Raw genomic sequence first — 17,414 nt, 5'->3', positions numbered from 1 at the left:
TATTTAACAATATTTCACAGGATTTAAGAATACATATAGTTAATATTATTCTTATCGCTATAAAGAATATTCTAAATTATTGGGAGTTTTACTTTCAATAAGAAGAAACATAAGAATACGAGGGTTGTTCAAAAAGTTCCCGAACTTTATTTATTACAAAAAAAAATACTTCACATACAATTTATTTGTCTGGGTCCCCTTCAAAGTAGTCTCCTCCGCAGCATATACACTTCCACTTTTTGAAACAGTCCTGGAACGCTTTTTCCGTAATACTCATAAGCTCCTCCGTTGTTTTTTTTCTATCTCTGGAATGGTGGCAAATGTTTTTCCTTTGAGCGCGTTTTTTAGTTTGTTGGAGAACAGGAAAAAGTCGCATGAGACCAGGTCAGGTGAGTAGGGTGGGTGGGGAAGCACAGCGGTCTTGTTTTTGTCCAAAAACTCGTGTTCTGAGGGACAAATGAGCCGGCGCGTTGTCGTGGTGAAAAAACCACTCGCCGCTCCTCCAAAGTTCGGGCCGTTTTCGCCTGATTTTGTCTCTTAGGCGTTTCATAACACCAGGTAGTACTCCGTGTTGACTGTCTGGCCTGTAGGTAGGTATTCGTGATGCACAACCCCCTTTGCATCGAAAAAACAGTCAACATCACCTTAATATTTGAGCGAACTTGTCGAGCTGTTTTGGGGCGGGGCTGTTTCACCCACCCGTGGAAAGTTTCCGTGAAGGATTTTCCGAGTTTCACACAGAATTTCACAGAACAACACTGTTCTTTCAAAGAGCTGATTTTCGCCGAATCCCACAAACACCACTTCACATAAACGGCCGTAGCTAATTACGAAAACAAGATATCAACAAATGGGTTGAAGGAGGTTACTCGGGAGTTTCTGCAGACACAACTCCTTCAAGCGGATTAAAAAATAACAAACTGGAGGTGCGCTATTCAAAAAGTTCGGGAACTTTTTTAGCAATCCACATACATTTTCTTTAGATTTTAGAATTCACAATAACCATATAAAAAATATATATTTTTGTTTATTTGTTTATTATATACTGTTATCGAACAGAAAAGTAAACTATCTTATTTACAAATCTTTTCAAAATAGACAGTTTAACCAGGCCCTTCTAAAAACCGGGCCCTAGACATTTGTCTCATTTGTCTATGCGATGATCCGGCCCTGCTTTAGAATGTAATTTTTCCTGAGGAAGATTGTTTAAGATGATTGGAAATGTTTGAGTAAGAAATGTTTACTGTATTAGATGGTTTTAGGGTTGGTATAATTTAATAAAACTATTTAAATGAAAAAAATATATATAAGTTTATATTTTATTTTAATTTGACACAAAATTATTTCAATTGTTGAAAAATGTTTTAAAATGAAATTTATAAAATGCGATAGCAATATACAACAAATTAATTCTAAATATTATATTTTCATTATTTTGTAAAAATTTAATTTGAATATTTAACTACTTATTGGACATGATAATTCTTTTAATATGAAATAAAAAAATGTCTTCTCATTTGTCCTCTTTCACATGCACATGAGAAAAATAACTGTTCCACAGAGGAGTCCACCTTTTATTTAAGATTACTCGTCCACCTCTATATGCAAAATGTTAAAAAATCCCTCTGGAGATGGCCTCTGTTAAAAGATAATATTTGCAAATTATTGGCAAATTATTTTCCCTATGTGCACATGAAAGGACAAGTGAGAAAACACATTTTTTGTATTGTCTTTTTAAGAATTTTCTTAAATTTTAAAGCATTAAAAGTTTTAGGTTTTGTAANTATGTACTTATATTTTTATTAAAATTTTTAAATTAAATTCTTTTTAAAAAAATGTCATCTCATAAGGATTTTTCATAACATTGTGAGAGCAATTTCAACTGAATTATGATAAATGATAGAACACTCTGAGATTCATATAGTACTAGAATATTAAAAGTTGACTTGATAGAAATAGAGTATTAAAAAATAAATAAAAATTGATTTTCTTTAACATTATGTCTATGGAGATGCTTTTTTTTATTTTCAAAAATTTATTTGAACTCCTTCCAATCTAGATAATAAATGAAAAATTGGTTAATGAAATAAAGACAATTAATAGATATTTTTGAGATAGATGAGGACATGCACTTGCAAGAAGGTGAAATAAATTCAATGTTGAAAATAGAATAGGTTAAAGGAGGGAAACTGAATTAACATCAATTGGTTTTCATTGATTTGATTTTCATTACAAATAAATTTTATTCAGACATAGTGAATTACAAAAATTAATTTAAAGAATCTTTATCATCAGATATTTCTTGAGCCTCAACATTAAAAATGTCAATAAGAGAATTATTGAACATATTAAAATCTTGGTAGTGTGAGTATTATAATCCAAGAAACTACATCACAACTGTAGTTTGTGGCACTTCACAAAAATTCTCAAAACAAAGATAATTCCAAAAATACTCTAGAACTCTCCAAAACTTTTCAAACTCCATTTTTTTACTTTGCCCTTGCAAGTACAGATCTTCATCTATCTCAAAAACATCTACTAATATGTCTTTATTTCGTCATTAATTTTCATTTTATCATCTAACTTGAATAGGGTTCAAATAAATTTTTGAAAATAAAAAAATTCTTTGTAGCCGTAATGTTAAAGAATACCAATTTTTAGTTGTTTTTTACTCAATTTCCAGTAAGTCAAAAATTCTAATATTCTAGCATTATATGCAATTCAAAGTGTTCTATCCTTTACTACAACTTAGTTCAAATCATTCTTGCAATGTTAAGAAAAATTATGAAATGAGGTCCTTTGAAAAATATTTTAAATATAAACTCAATTCTTGACAAAGTATTCAATTCAATCTTTCTCTCTCAGTAGTAGTATTATTTGCAAACATTTTAATTTAAGAACTTTCAGTTTTTATTAATTATCTTAAAAATATTAAATCTGCACTAAAATAAGGATATAAGTCATAAAAATAAATTTATATGACATAACCTTATTTCTTGTTTTTTTCTTTGTTTTTTTTTCTTGTTTCAATATTTGTCTTACTTGGAAGATTTTGACAATATTCCAAAATTGATGTAAATCTCAATTTATATTGTTAAGTATATTTTAAAATCTGAAAGTTTTTTACTTGCGTTATTATACAAAACTACACTAATTTCCAAATTTATACATTTTAACTAATCTTAATTACTATTCAAAAATGTGTAATTATTATAATAATAAAAATAACTAAGAAAGTATTTTAGCTTAAGAAGTAAAATAATTTTTATGTGTAATTAATTATAAGTATACAAAATATATAGTTTTTCAGGTTAAAAAAGTAGACTCCAAAGCATTACACATGAGACAAATATTTAATTAAAGAATTCCACAAGGGCATAGAATATGACATCATCAACAATAGAACAAAGAAGAGAAAATAGGTTGAAATCAGAAACTGGTTTTAATCATAGACAGTTCATCTACCTCTTTGTATATTCTTGACAATCAAGAAAGCATAATTTCTATCTTTTAAGTACTTTAAATATTTTATAAATGTGTTTATTTAAAATAAAAAACCAAGATCAAATTATAAATATTTAAACAAATTGAAAAAACAAAAAAAGTTTTGAAAATACATAAATATTGTGCATTATATTCACTTAACAATAGAAAATCTATTATGAATGGTGCTTTGTTCATAAAAATATAGATTAATATTATTTAATTAAAAACTAAAAATTCACTAAAGTAAAAAATTAGAATATATCCATTATAAATTTATATTTTGTGATTTTGAGTCACAGGAATTTTGATTTTGATCCTGGAAGATTATCAATAATGGTAATTTTTTGTAAGATGGATTAAAATAAATTTCCAAATCTGTATGATAATATTTCTCCAACTAGAATTTTCATTATTTTGATCAACTTATTTATCTTGCAGATTGCTATAAATTTTACAGGTATATACTGTATCTAGCAGAGCTTGTAATAAAAACTTGGAAAGAACAGAGCATTATCTAGTGGTTTTAAAAAATTATTTTAAAAATGCCTGCAAGGATCATATTAGAACACTATACTTAATATAGTAACCTACTGTATAGAAAGTATAGAATAGTGGTATAGAAAAATCTATATTATTTTAGTAAACTCAACTTATTGTGAAATAGATAAATGATAATTGTTTTAACTTTTTAATTTTAGTTTATATATTTTCTGAAATAAAAATAAGTTCACAAATTAAGATAAGTTACTTGCACAAATTTTTCATTTTCATTTGTTAATTAAGGAGGGGAGAAACTGCATTTGTAGATATCTCCTTTAATTTATGGTGGTTTATATAAGCACATCATTAGATATTAGATGGAAAGGAAAGAGGTAATTTCATTGAAAAATTGTGAGCATTGTTTTTTACATAGAGTTAATATATATGACATGTTTATAGTCTTAATATGGACACTTAATGACTATATTAGGAACCCATGTACTTGATGTTTTAATCATAAATAACTTAAAAGTGTAATAAAATTTCCAAAAACCAATATAATTTACAACTATTATCATGGACATCCAAAGAAAATTTTCCTGGGGAAGGGGAAAAGCTTGGAAATAAATAATTATATCAATAAATTTTTATTTAGTTATTTAATTTTTTGGAATTTTTTCACAAATAGATTGTAGAATACAGTATTGCATCAAAGTGTCCCATAATTGAGGGCGTAAGGTTACATATCTCAATCACTTTTACAATTATAATTTGTGAAATATTTTTACTTGATCCCAGGGAAGGAGAAGTGATTCATTTGCCCTGTCTGTGGAGGCCCATGATTGCTATTAAAAAAAAAATATCCAAAAAAACTGGTTTTGATAATCTACAACAATTGTCAATGATTGAAGTTTTATAGTACAATTGTAAAAAAAGAAAACTGTTTTCTCTCTTGGTAATTATGTGGTTAATTTATATTGTGTTCATTATGGAAACTTCTCTTATGAATATACATACATTGTTATAAGGAATGGGGTTGTCAAAACTGGAAAAAATAAGCTTATGGCCATATTAGAAACATATCCATATTTAGTAAACTTATCTTATTAATAACAAACTTAAAATATGCAGGATAGTTGTTATAATGTGCACTGAGTAATTCATACTCATTGACTCCTTGACCTAACCTTTTACCATGTTCTAATCTAAAAACAATAGAAAAGTTATAATTTTTTTTTTTTAGAAAAAATTTTTTGCCCATTAAATTGAGATCTGTTATATTGAAGATCTACTATAATTAATAAAAAAAAACAGTAAAATAAAATATATTTTATATTTTTTAGTTGTATTTAAAAAGTGAAAAATAATTTAAAATGCTATTAGAATTACACTCAAATTAAAAAATAAAACTAAGTTGTTTAAAAAATTTTAAATTATGTTTTTTAAGTATTGCTTTACTGTAGAATTTTTAGCAAAAAGATATTAAAATCAAACACTTACATTTATTAACTGATTATTATTTTTGCAATCATTACAAATATCTAGTCTAGAAAAATACTTTTATATTTGTTTTGTCTTCAGCAATGGTATCTAATTGCTTTAGTAGTTTGTTCACATATTCTTGTTAGCAATTATATAGGAACTTCATTTGATGTTTGAAATGAAATGCAAAGTCTACTCAATTTCAATTCAATTTATTAATTCCTTAAGGGTTAGAAACCCTGAATGAGAGAAAATACATTAGTTAAAATTTTGTTTAACAAATTATGAAATGAAAACAATATATAAGTCCATACATCTTTAACAATTCCACACAATATCAATTTTATAAATAACAAAAGTGTTAAATTCCAATCTAATGTGCAAAAATTTAATACAATAAAAAAGTAAATGTTGTATTTAAGCTAAATAGGTTTTTATAATACAGAATATGTAATTTTGGTAAATTGATAAATTCAGAAATGTCCCGAATTTGAATTCCATGATGTGTGAAAGAACCTACCAATGTTTTGTGCAAAGATTTGTGCAAATAAATATTAGTGGATGTGATTGAACTGTGAATTTTAATTACTTCTTTTATTCTTGACATAAGTTTTTTTTATAAATTTGAAATGATTAGCAAAAGTTAAAGGAGAAACAAAGATGACTCCCAGATAAGAAATCTCTAACTATTCCCTATATATTTATAGTCAATAAAAATTTGTCTGCTTTTCAAACTTCATTTGATGTTTGAAATGAAATGCACAGTCCAGTCTATTGATAATATCCTTCATTCATTGCTCAATTATACATGTGATCAAATTAAAAGCATTTCAAAATTTTTATTACTATGAAAATTTTGAAATGCTTTTAATTAGAATTAAATTAGAGAATTAAATAGAATTAAAGGAATTAAAATTAGAAACTATATTTAGATCTTATTTTATGTAATAATTTTTGAATTAAAATTTTTGTTTTGATTATGATTAGATATAATTATATTGACATAATTTATCATTTAATATTTGGATCAGGTTCAAGAAATATTTACTGTATTAGTTTTAGTGTTTTGCGTTATTATACAAAACTACACTAATTTCCAAATTTATACATTTTAACTAATCTTAATTACTATTCAAAAATGTGTAATTATTATAATAATAAAAATAACTAAGAAAGTATTTTAGCTTAAGAAGTAAAATAATTTTTATGTGTAATTAATTATAAGTATACAAAATATATAGTTTTTCAGGTTAAAAAAGTAGACTCCAAAGCATTACACATGAGACAAATATTTAATTAAAGAATTCCACAAGGGCATAGAATATGACATCATCAACAATAGAACAAAGAAGAGAAAATAGGTTGAAATCAGAAACTGGTTTTAATCATAGACAGTTCATCTACCTCTTTGTATATTCTTGACAATCAAGAAAGCATAATTTCTATCTTTTAAGTACTTTAAATATTTTATAAATGTGTTTATTTAAAATAAAAAACCAAGATCAAATTATAAATATTTAAACAAATTGAAAAAACAAAAAAAGTTTTGAAAATACATAAATATTGTGCATTATATTCACTTAACAATAGAAAATCTATTATGAATGGTGCTTTGTTCATAAAAATATAGATTAATATTATTTAATTAAAAACTAAAAATTCACTAAAGTAAAAAATTAGAATATATCCATTATAAATTTATATTTTGTGATTTTGAGTCACAGGAATTTTGATTTTGATCCTGGAAGATTATCAATAATGGTAATTTTTTGTAAGATGGATTAAAATAAATTTCCAAATCTGTATGATAATATTTCTCCAACTAGAATTTTCATTATTTTGATCAACTTATTTATCTTGCAGATTGCTATAAATTTTACAGGTATATACTGTATCTAGCAGAGCTTGTAATAAAAACTTGGAAAGAACAGAGCATTATCTAGTGGTTTTAAAAAATTATTTTAAAAATGCCTGCAAGGATCATATTAGAACACTATACTTAATATAGTAACCTACTGTATAGAAAGTATAGAATAGTGGTATAGAAAAATCTATATTATTTTAGTAAACTCAACTTATTGTGAAATAGATAAATGATAATTGTTTTAACTTTTTAATTTTAGTTTATATATTTTCTGAAATAAAAATAAGTTCACAAATTAAGATAAGTTACTTGCACAAATTTTTCATTTTCATTTGTTAATTAAGGAGGGGAGAAACTGCATTTGTAGATATCTCCTTTAATTTATGGTGGTTTATATAAGCACATCATTAGATATTAGATGGAAAGGAAAGAGGTAATTTCATTGAAAAATTGTGAGCATTGTTTTTTACATAGAGTTAATATATATGACATGTTTATAGTCTTAATATGGACACTTAATGACTATATTAGGAACCCATGTACTTGATGTTTTAATCATAAATAACTTAAAAGTGTAATAAAATTTCCAAAAACCAATATAATTTACAACTATTATCATGGACATCCAAAGAAAATTTTCCTGGGGAAGGGGAAAAGCTTGGAAATAAATAATTATATCAATAAATTTTTATTTAGTTATTTAATTTTTTGGAATTTTTTCACAAATAGATTGTAGAATACAGTATTGCATCAAAGTGTCCCATAATTGAGGGCGTAAGGTTACATATCTCAATCACTTTTACAATTATAATTTGTGAAATATTTTTACTTGATCCCAGGGAAGGAGAAGTGATTCATTTGCCCTGTCTGTGGAGGCCCATGATTGCTATTAAAAAAAAAATATCCAAAAAAACTGGTTTTGATAATCTACAACAATTGTCAATGATTGAAGTTTTATAGTACAATTGTAAAAAAAGAAAACTGTTTTCTCTCTTGGTAATTATGTGGTTAATTTATATTGTGTTCATTATGGAAACTTCTCTTATGAATATACATACATTGTTATAAGGAATGGGGTTGTCAAAACTGGAAAAAATAAGCTTATGGCCATATTAGAAACATATCCATATTTAGTAAACTTATCTTATTAATAACAAACTTAAAATATGCAGGATAGTTGTTATAATGTGCACTGAGTAATTCATACTCATTGACTCCTTGACCTAACCTTTTACCATGTTCTAATCTAAAAACAATAGAAAAGTTATAATTTTTTTTTTTTAGAAAAAATTTTTTGCCCATTAAATTGAGATCTGTTATATTGAAGATCTACTATAATTAATAAAAAAAAACAGTAAAATAAAATATATTTTATATTTTTTAGTTGCATTTAAAAAGTGAAAAATAATTTAAAATGCTATTAGAATTACACTCAAATTAAAAAATAAAACTAAGTTGTTTAAAAAATTTTAAATTATGTTTTTTAAGTATTGCTTTACTGTAGAATTTTTAGCAAAAAGATATTAAAATCAAACACTTACATTTATTAACTGATTATTATTTTTGCAATCATTACAAATATCTAGTCTAGAAAAATACTTTTATATTTGTTTTGTCTTCAGCAATGGTATCTAATTGCTTTAGTAGTTTGTTCACATATTCTTGTTAGCAATTATATAGGAACTTCATTTGATGTTTGAAATGAAATGCAAAGTCTACTCAATTTCAATTCAATTTATTAATTCCTTAAGGGTTAGAAACCCTGAATGAGAGAAAATACATTAGTTAAAATTTTGTTTAACAAATTATGAAATGAAAACAATATATAAGTCCATACATCTTTAACAATTCCACACAATATCAATTTTATAAATAACAAAAGTGTTAAATTCCAATCTAATGTGCAAAAATTTAATACAATAAAAAAGTAAATGTTGTATTTAAGCTAAATAGGTTTTTATAATACAGAATATGTAATTTTGGTAAATTGATAAATTCAGAAATGTCCCGAATTTGAATTCCATGATGTGTGAAAGAACCTACCAATGTTTTGTGCAAAGATTTGTGCAAATAAATATTAGTGGATGTGATTGAACTGTGAATTTTAATTACTTCTTTTATTCTTGACATAAGTTTTTTTTATAAATTTGAAATGATTAGCAAAAGTTAAAGGAGAAACAAAGATGACTCCCAGATAAGAAATCTCTAACTATTCCCTATATATTTATAGTCAATAAAAATTTGTCTGCTTTTCAAACTTCATTTGATGTTTGAAATGAAATGCACAGTCCAGTCTATTGATAATATCCTTCATTCATTGCTCAATTATACATGTGATCAAATTAAAAGCATTTCAAAATTTTTATTACTATGAAAATTTTGAAATGCTTTTAATTAGAATTAAATTAGAGAATTAAATAGAATTAAAGGAATTAAAATTAGAAACTATATTTAGATCTTATTTTATGTAATAAATTTTGAATTAAAATTTTTGTTTTGATTATGATTAGATATAATTATATTGACATAATTTATCATTTAATATTTGGATCAGGTTCAAGAAATATTTACTGTATTAGTTTTAGTGTTTAGTTTCTGCATTTTGATGATAAAATAAAAAAAATATAAATATTGAACCATTTTTTAATTGTTCATATATTTTTACTAGTATTTGTAAAATTTTAAGTGATATGATTATCAAATATATATTGTTTTATGGCTCTACTAGTCATGATAGATTCACAAATACAGCAAAACTTGTTCTAATAGAGATATGATTAACATAAATTTCTTTCAAATTTAAACCTTTATAAATTAATTCTATTTAAATTATTAATTTAAAAAATGGAAAAATTAGAAATTATGTTGCATTTAATAAGTATATAACCATTATTGCATAAAACATTAAGTATAATTTTAATCAAATTATATAGAAGTATAATTTTAGTCCTCCTACTTTAATTATACTAAAATTTTACTACTAGAGGATAATTTTAATAAAATTATCCTCTAGGAGTTACAAGTGCAGTTCCTCTAGGAGTATAATTTTAATAAAATTATACTCCTAGAGGAACTGCACTTGTACAAATGACATCTCTAAAACCATCTAATGCAGTAAAAACTTCTTTATTCAAATGTTTTCAATCATCTTAAACAATCTTCTTCAGGAAAAATTACATTCTAAAAGAACATTCAAGAGTTTTTCAGTTAGACATTCATTCCTTTAGAACAGGGCCGGATTAACCCATTTTGGGGCCCTAGACATTTTCTTCTTCTGGGTCCCCTCCCGGCTCTTTCAATTAATAAATCTTGTTACTATTTATTAAATTTCATACGGACACTGCAGCTGCTTTATAAAAAAATAAAAGCAAAATTATTTAACAATATTTCACAGGATTTAAGAATACATATAGTTAATATTATTCTTATCGCTATAAAGAATATTCTAAATTATTGGGAGTTTTACTTTCAATAAGAAGAAACATAAGAATACGAGGGTTGTTCAAAAAGTTCCCGAACTTTATTTATTACAAAAAAAAATACTTCACATACAATTTATTTGTCAGGGTCCCCTTCAAAGTAGTCTCCTCCGCAACATATACACTTATTTCAACGGTGTTTCCACTTTTTGAAACATCTTGGAACGCTTTTTTCCGGAATGCTCATAAGTTACTTCGTCGTTTTTTTTCTATCTCTGGAATGGTGGTAAATCGTTTTTCTATGAGCGTGTTTTTTAGTTTGTTGGAAAACAGGAAAAAGTCGCATTGGGCCAGGTCAGGTGAGTAGGGTGGGTGGGGAAGCACAGCCGTCTTGTTTTTGTTCAAAATCTCGTGTTCTGAGGGACAAATGAGCCTGCGCGTTGTCGTGGTGAAAAAACCACTCGCCGCTCCTCCAAAATTCGGGCCGTTTTCGCCTGATTTTGTCTCTTAGGTGTTTCATAATACCAGGTAGTACTCCGTGTTGACTGTCTGGCCTGTAGGTGCACAACCCTCTTTCGTGATGCACAACCCTCTTTGCATCGAAAAAACAGTCAACATCAACTTAATATTTGAGCGAACTTGTCGAGCTGTTATAGGCGGGAACTGTTTTACCCACCCGTGGAAAGTTTATGTGAAGGATTTTCCGAGTTTCACACAGAATTTCACAGAACAACACTGTTCTTTCAAAGAGCTGATTTTCGCCGAATCCCACAAACACCACTTCACATAAACGGCCGTAGCTAATTACGAAAACAAGATATCAACAAATGGGTTGAAGGAGGTTACTCGGGAGTTTCTGCAGACACAACTCCTTCAAGCGGATTAAAAAATAACAAACTGGAGGTGCGCTATTCAAAAAGTTCGGGAACTTTTTTAGCAATCCACATACATTTTCTTTAGATTTTAGAATTCACAATAACCATATAAAAAATATATATTTTTGTTTATTTGTTTATTATATACTGTTATCGAACAGAAAAGTAAACTATCTTATTTACAAATCTTTTCAAAATAGACAGTTTAACCAGGCCCTTCTAAAAACCGGGCCCTAGACATTTGTCTCATTTGTCTATGCGATGATCCGGCCCTGCTTTAGAATGTAATTTTTCCTGAGGAAGATTGTTTAAGATGATTGGAAATGTTTGAGTAAGAAATGTTTACTGTATTAGATGGTTTTAGGGTTGGTATAATTTAATAAAACTATTTAAATGAAAAAAATATATATAAGTTTATATTTTATTTTAATTTGACACAAAATTATTTCAATTGTTGAAAAATGTTTTAAAATGAAATTTATAAAATGCGATAGCAATATACAACAAATTAATTCTAAATATTATATTTTCATTATTTTGTAAAAATTTAATTTGAATATTTAACTACTTATTGGACATGATAATTCTTTTAATATGAAATAAAAAAATGTCTTCTCATTTGTCCTCTTTCACATGCACATGAGAAAAATAACTGTTCCACAGAGGAGTCCACCTTTTATTTAAGATTACTCGTCCACCTCTATATGCAAAATGTTAAAAAATCCCTCTGGAGATGGCCTCTGTTAAAAGATAATATTTGCAAATTATTGGCAAATTATTTTCCCTATGTGCACATGAAAGGACAAGTGAGAAAACACATTTTTTGTATTGTCTTTTTAAGAATTTTCTTAAATTTTAAAGCATTAAAAGTTTTAGGTTTTGTAAAAATAAAATAAAAAATAAATAATTTTAATTTAAAACTTTGTATTTGGGTACTTTAAGTTTCTGATTGTTATGCAAAAAATAACTTGTATATAATTTAAACTCTAATAGAAATATTTTTAGTATTCCAAATTTAAAAAAAAAGTTGCTAAGGTCCCTTGTTCAACTTTCCTGGTACTTAATTAAACAGAAGGTTAAGAAGATCATTAGGAAGTCCAATAATTTTCAATTATACTTGGATATAAATTTTAAATAATAATAAAAGATTAAGAGGAATATTTTAGTTAAATTATAATAAATCTCTATTTAAAAAAATATTTAAAACACATTATAGAACACCTATAAAAGTTTCAATATATATATATATATATATGTAATCTTATTATGAATGCACAATATGTGTACAATATGTAAATTGTTGTAAATATTAATATATTAAGTACATAATAATACATAATAATGTCCCAAGCACATCAAGCTGACTATAAATTCTTTAATAAATTCAAACTGCCTTTCAGTAAAAATGTTATTTTCAACTTACAAATGAAGTATTGTATCTAATATGTTGAATTTCCTTATATTGTGATATTTAAGTTATTTCATCAATATTATGTATATAAAATTTCTAATATGAAAATGCATATAATATTGAAATGAAACATTTAATAAAGTTAAAATACCTTAAAAAATTACAACTCAGTTATTTGTAATATTATATTATACATTGATGTTATTTACATTATTCATAATAATACAAGATTTAGAATTCATCATAATCAAATACAGTACAAAGTACAGTGGTACATCATACTTCAAATTTAATTCAACCCAGTAGGTCATTCAAAGTCTGAATAAATTTTTTTCATTCGAAATAATGGAAAGTGAATTAATCCATTCCTAGACCCCGAACAATACTCATTTCGATAAACTTAAAACAGCAAATACACATAATTTAAGGTAAAAGCAATACAATTAAATGCTTTAATAAAAAATTAAAACATGAAACCATAAATAAAATATGTAAATACTGTATAATAAAATGAAAACTGCATTTATGGGTTGCACACTGATCATATTAACATAGATGTGTGATTTAATTATAACAGTTGTGAAATTTAACATAATATAATGTGAGATCTTAGCTTTTGTTTAGAAGCTTACTTTAAACTTTTTACATCACATTTTGTTGGATAAAATCAAGTTGTAATGCCTTCATATAAACAGCATATCAGGTGTATTATGCATTATGAGTTTTGAAAAAGGATAACACTGTACAAACAGTAAAAAATTGTATTGTGTATAGGGAAGATGCTCCTATACTTTGAACATGTCAAATGTGGTTTAAAAGTTCTCTTTGGGAAATTTTGAACTGAAGGATACAATGCATACAGGGTGCTCAAAAGCTGTCAAGAAAGAAAAATAGCAAAAAGAAATTAAAAATTGACAATAACACATAATCTATGTATATAAAATTGCTTGTCCTGACTGACTGAATGACTCACTCACTGATTCATCATCGCCCAGAGCAAACCTCTGAACCTAAAGAGGTGAAATTTGGTACACAGTTAAGGTACATCATGAAAACGCACACTAAGAAGGGATTTTTTGAAATTCCCCTGCGGAGGGGGAGAGCATTAAAGCTTAACTGGAAGAACGGCTTCTACTGTACTATTTTAGATGCAATTTTTTGTTTTTAACTGCGTTTTAGTAGGGTATGCACACTAAGAAGGGATTTTTCGAAATTCCCCCTTGGGGGAGAGGGAGAGGATTTAGTCTTCATCGAATACTTAGGTGTATTACTTTAATAACATTTCAGACATTGTTATAAATATTTTTATCTATTTCAATTTTAAAAACGTTTGAACCGTTTTAAATTCAAATTTGTTATTGCATATTGGTTCGATTATAGAACGATTGTAAACATTCCAGAAAATTGATCAAATTGAAAATAGTTCGTTTGATTCTCGGCAATTCTCATCATTCTCAGCGATAGGTGTTATATAACAATTACTATGGTTGTTGAAATACTGAATATAAATGGGGTTTGCTTGCAAAATCCTCACGGGCAAAGTCGCGGGTAACAGCTAGTATAGTTTATATAACCAAACACACAAAAAATAAAATGAAAAAAGCACTGAAAACACATAAGCATAACACAAAAGCAAGAGTGAGAGACAACTTGGACACATTGTGTTTAAGCTTCCAGCATATTTCTTTTACCACAAGCACCTTTCAAACTTTGAAGCATCATTGAAGCTCTGAGGCAAATTTTTGTTGAATTTTGCATTCAAACTCTGAAGTGTTTGAAGTTAGATATGTTCAAAGTACAAGGTACCACTGTATTTTGTATTTTATGAAAATTATGCTGCGAAGAATTAAATTAAATCAAAAATTTTTATTAGTATATAAATGGCTTGCTGTATGGTATATTACAAATGTAAATCCGTCTCTGTAATCCAAAAAAACACACTTTGGTAGATGTTACTATTCAACCAAAGTCTACCAAAGTGTTTTTTTTTGGATTACAGAGACAGATTTACATTTGTAATTTTTATTAGCTTTTTTAATACAGTTTTTATGATATGGTGGTTACAAAAATTACTTAAATTGTGATAAAAATAACAGATATGATTATATAAAATTTCATGCATACAAGTACTTTCAACATTGTATAAAATGCAATGTTGAAAGTATTTGTGTGCATGAGAATTGATGTTTATTAACACCAAAAAGACAGTACATACATGTTTATTATTTATTATGTTTATACAGACAATGATTCCAAATGAATGTTAATTACACTCATTTGGAATCATTTAAAGTGTTATCAATTTTATTAACTTATGTAAAATCATATTGTTTATGGTTAAATTTAATTTAATCAAGTATTCATCATTTTCATATAGCATAATTCTGAAATTTGAAATGTTAAGCATTATTGTAGACAATTATCAAAACACAAAATTGATTCAAATTAATTCTAAATATCCAAATAAAATATATGAAATATCTAATTAATATCAAAGTCACTATCTAATTTATTTTTGAATGATTGTCAAATAATATTTCAAGAAGGATTGCAAATTTGAAGTTGAAACAAGTATTAAATTTATCTTTTTCAATTTACATTATTCATTTTACTTATTAAATTTAGCTACATAGCCAAATGATCACCTTAAATACTTGGGCTATAAATCTGCTATTTCTAATAATTAATACTAAGTGATTTTCTAGAGGTAGATGTGATTAACCACATAAGGTTATATATAAATTTAAATACATCTGGAAGCAAAGGCACGATTGTGGTCAAGGTGGTGCAACTGGCAAGCAGAGATTGTGGGTCCAAGCCTCACCCAAGGCAAGTTCTTTACACCCATATGATTCTAAATTATTTAATAAATTATCTAAATTACATACCTCTTGTAGCAAATTATTTATTATTAATTATTAAAAATAGCAGATTTATAGCCCAAGTATTTAAGGCAATTGTTTGGTTATATATCTATATATTATCAGGCTTTGGGTTGTTTAATACACTTATAAATTTAGTTAAATGTTATTAAATGTTAATAAATAAATAAACTTACAAATCCTGGATCCACAGCTGGAGGATATGTATGATCAATGGGTGCAATGTTTGGATGGAATATTCCTCCTCCTGGTAATGGCTGCTGAACAGTATTGGGAATTCCTGGATAAAGTGGATAAGGGGATGCAGTAGTTACAGGTTCTATAACAAATTCTGTAGGTGGAAAATAAATACCACCTGGTGGAATTGGAGGACAGATTGGTCCCCCACCAATTGGATATGGATTAATTGGAGGATAAGGATAAGTGGGGACCTTGAAGGAGTAGAAAATTTATATTTTATTATTCTTGTTCTTTTTAGTTTTAAACTTTGGTTTATTCCTATATATCAAAATTTAATATTAAAATATATAATTATTATTAATAACTAGTCTGAAGGTAACATTTTCAATTGATATTTACCTGTGGATACATTTCTTGTTGTGAAGAAGACTGATTTTGTACATTAGGATTTTGTCCTTCATTCATTATTGGGTAACCAGGTGGATAATTGGGAAGAGGATAGAAATTATGATAAGGATAATTCATTATTCAAACAGACCTGAAATAAAAACAATATTTAATATAATTTCATTCATTCATAAATAAATAAAAACAAGCAATTGTTTATTGTGACATCATCACAATGCTGGGCTGTAATTTTTAATCATATTTCTAAATTTAATTAATTTAAAGTACAGTATAAGCTCTCCACCTCAAATTAGTAGTGTCTTGCCCTTGTATATGATACTTTTCCTGTTACTAATAGAGTCATGTCAGTCATCTATTAACTCTTTCCAGGAGAAAATTTTTGAATTGAAATAATGTGACTTCTAGTTTGCATCAGAAGTTCATATATAGTTAATCGAGGCCTCCTGTACCTAAGCTTTCCATATCTGGTCTCAACTCTCATCTATCTAACATCGTTCTTGAGATTAAGGAAGGAAGGACAGACAGGCAGACAACAGTGGGAATTTATAGGTCTACGATTTTTTTAAATTACAGCCCAAATTAAACACATTAAATGATTGAAATGAATTTATGTCATTTCAATCATTTAATGTAAAACATATTTCTTCAAGTGGATTTCTGATTTATGAATATAGATTAAATGATTGAAATGACAATTTTTATTTATTAATGTTTTACAGAAAAACAAATTTTTGTTCATAGATATACACAAGTATATGTTTATGGTAATGGTAACAAAAGTCTTTTCCAAGCCAATTATTTCAATAACTAATTGGACAATCACTTTACACCATTTGCCACATACTATATCAAGCATGCACTAAATAATGGTGCAAATTTCAGCCTCCTCCATCCCTTGTATTGGAGAAGGCTGTTATAATCTGAGTC

General features: G+C 26.6%; 1 protein-coding gene across 1 annotated transcript in view; it reads right to left on the bottom strand.

The window, feature by feature from the left end:
- Positions 1-16,642, bottom strand: part of LOC111622164 (annexin A13-like) — a 48,714-nt gene extending 32,072 nt beyond the window's left edge. Inside the window, exons 1-2 of the mRNA XM_023364500.1 lie at positions 16,479-16,642; positions 16,076-16,330 (exon numbers count right to left, since the gene is read on the bottom strand). Coding sequence (XP_023220268.1) covers positions 16,076-16,330; positions 16,479-16,604 — 381 coding nt within the window. The 5' untranslated portion in view covers positions 16,605-16,642. The remainder of the gene's footprint in view (positions 1-16,075; positions 16,331-16,478) is intronic.
- Between the last annotated feature and the right edge of the window lie 772 nt (positions 16,643-17,414).

The sequence above is a fragment of the Centruroides sculpturatus genome, unplaced genomic scaffold (assembly GCF_000671375.1).
Source record: "Centruroides sculpturatus isolate CEXI.00-Female unplaced genomic scaffold, Cexi_2.0 scaffold306, whole genome shotgun sequence".
Classification (NCBI taxonomy): domain Eukaryota; kingdom Metazoa; phylum Arthropoda; class Arachnida; order Scorpiones; family Buthidae; genus Centruroides; species Centruroides sculpturatus.
Note: the sequence above shows the minus strand (reverse complement) of the source record. Positions and strands in the feature narration are given on the sequence as shown.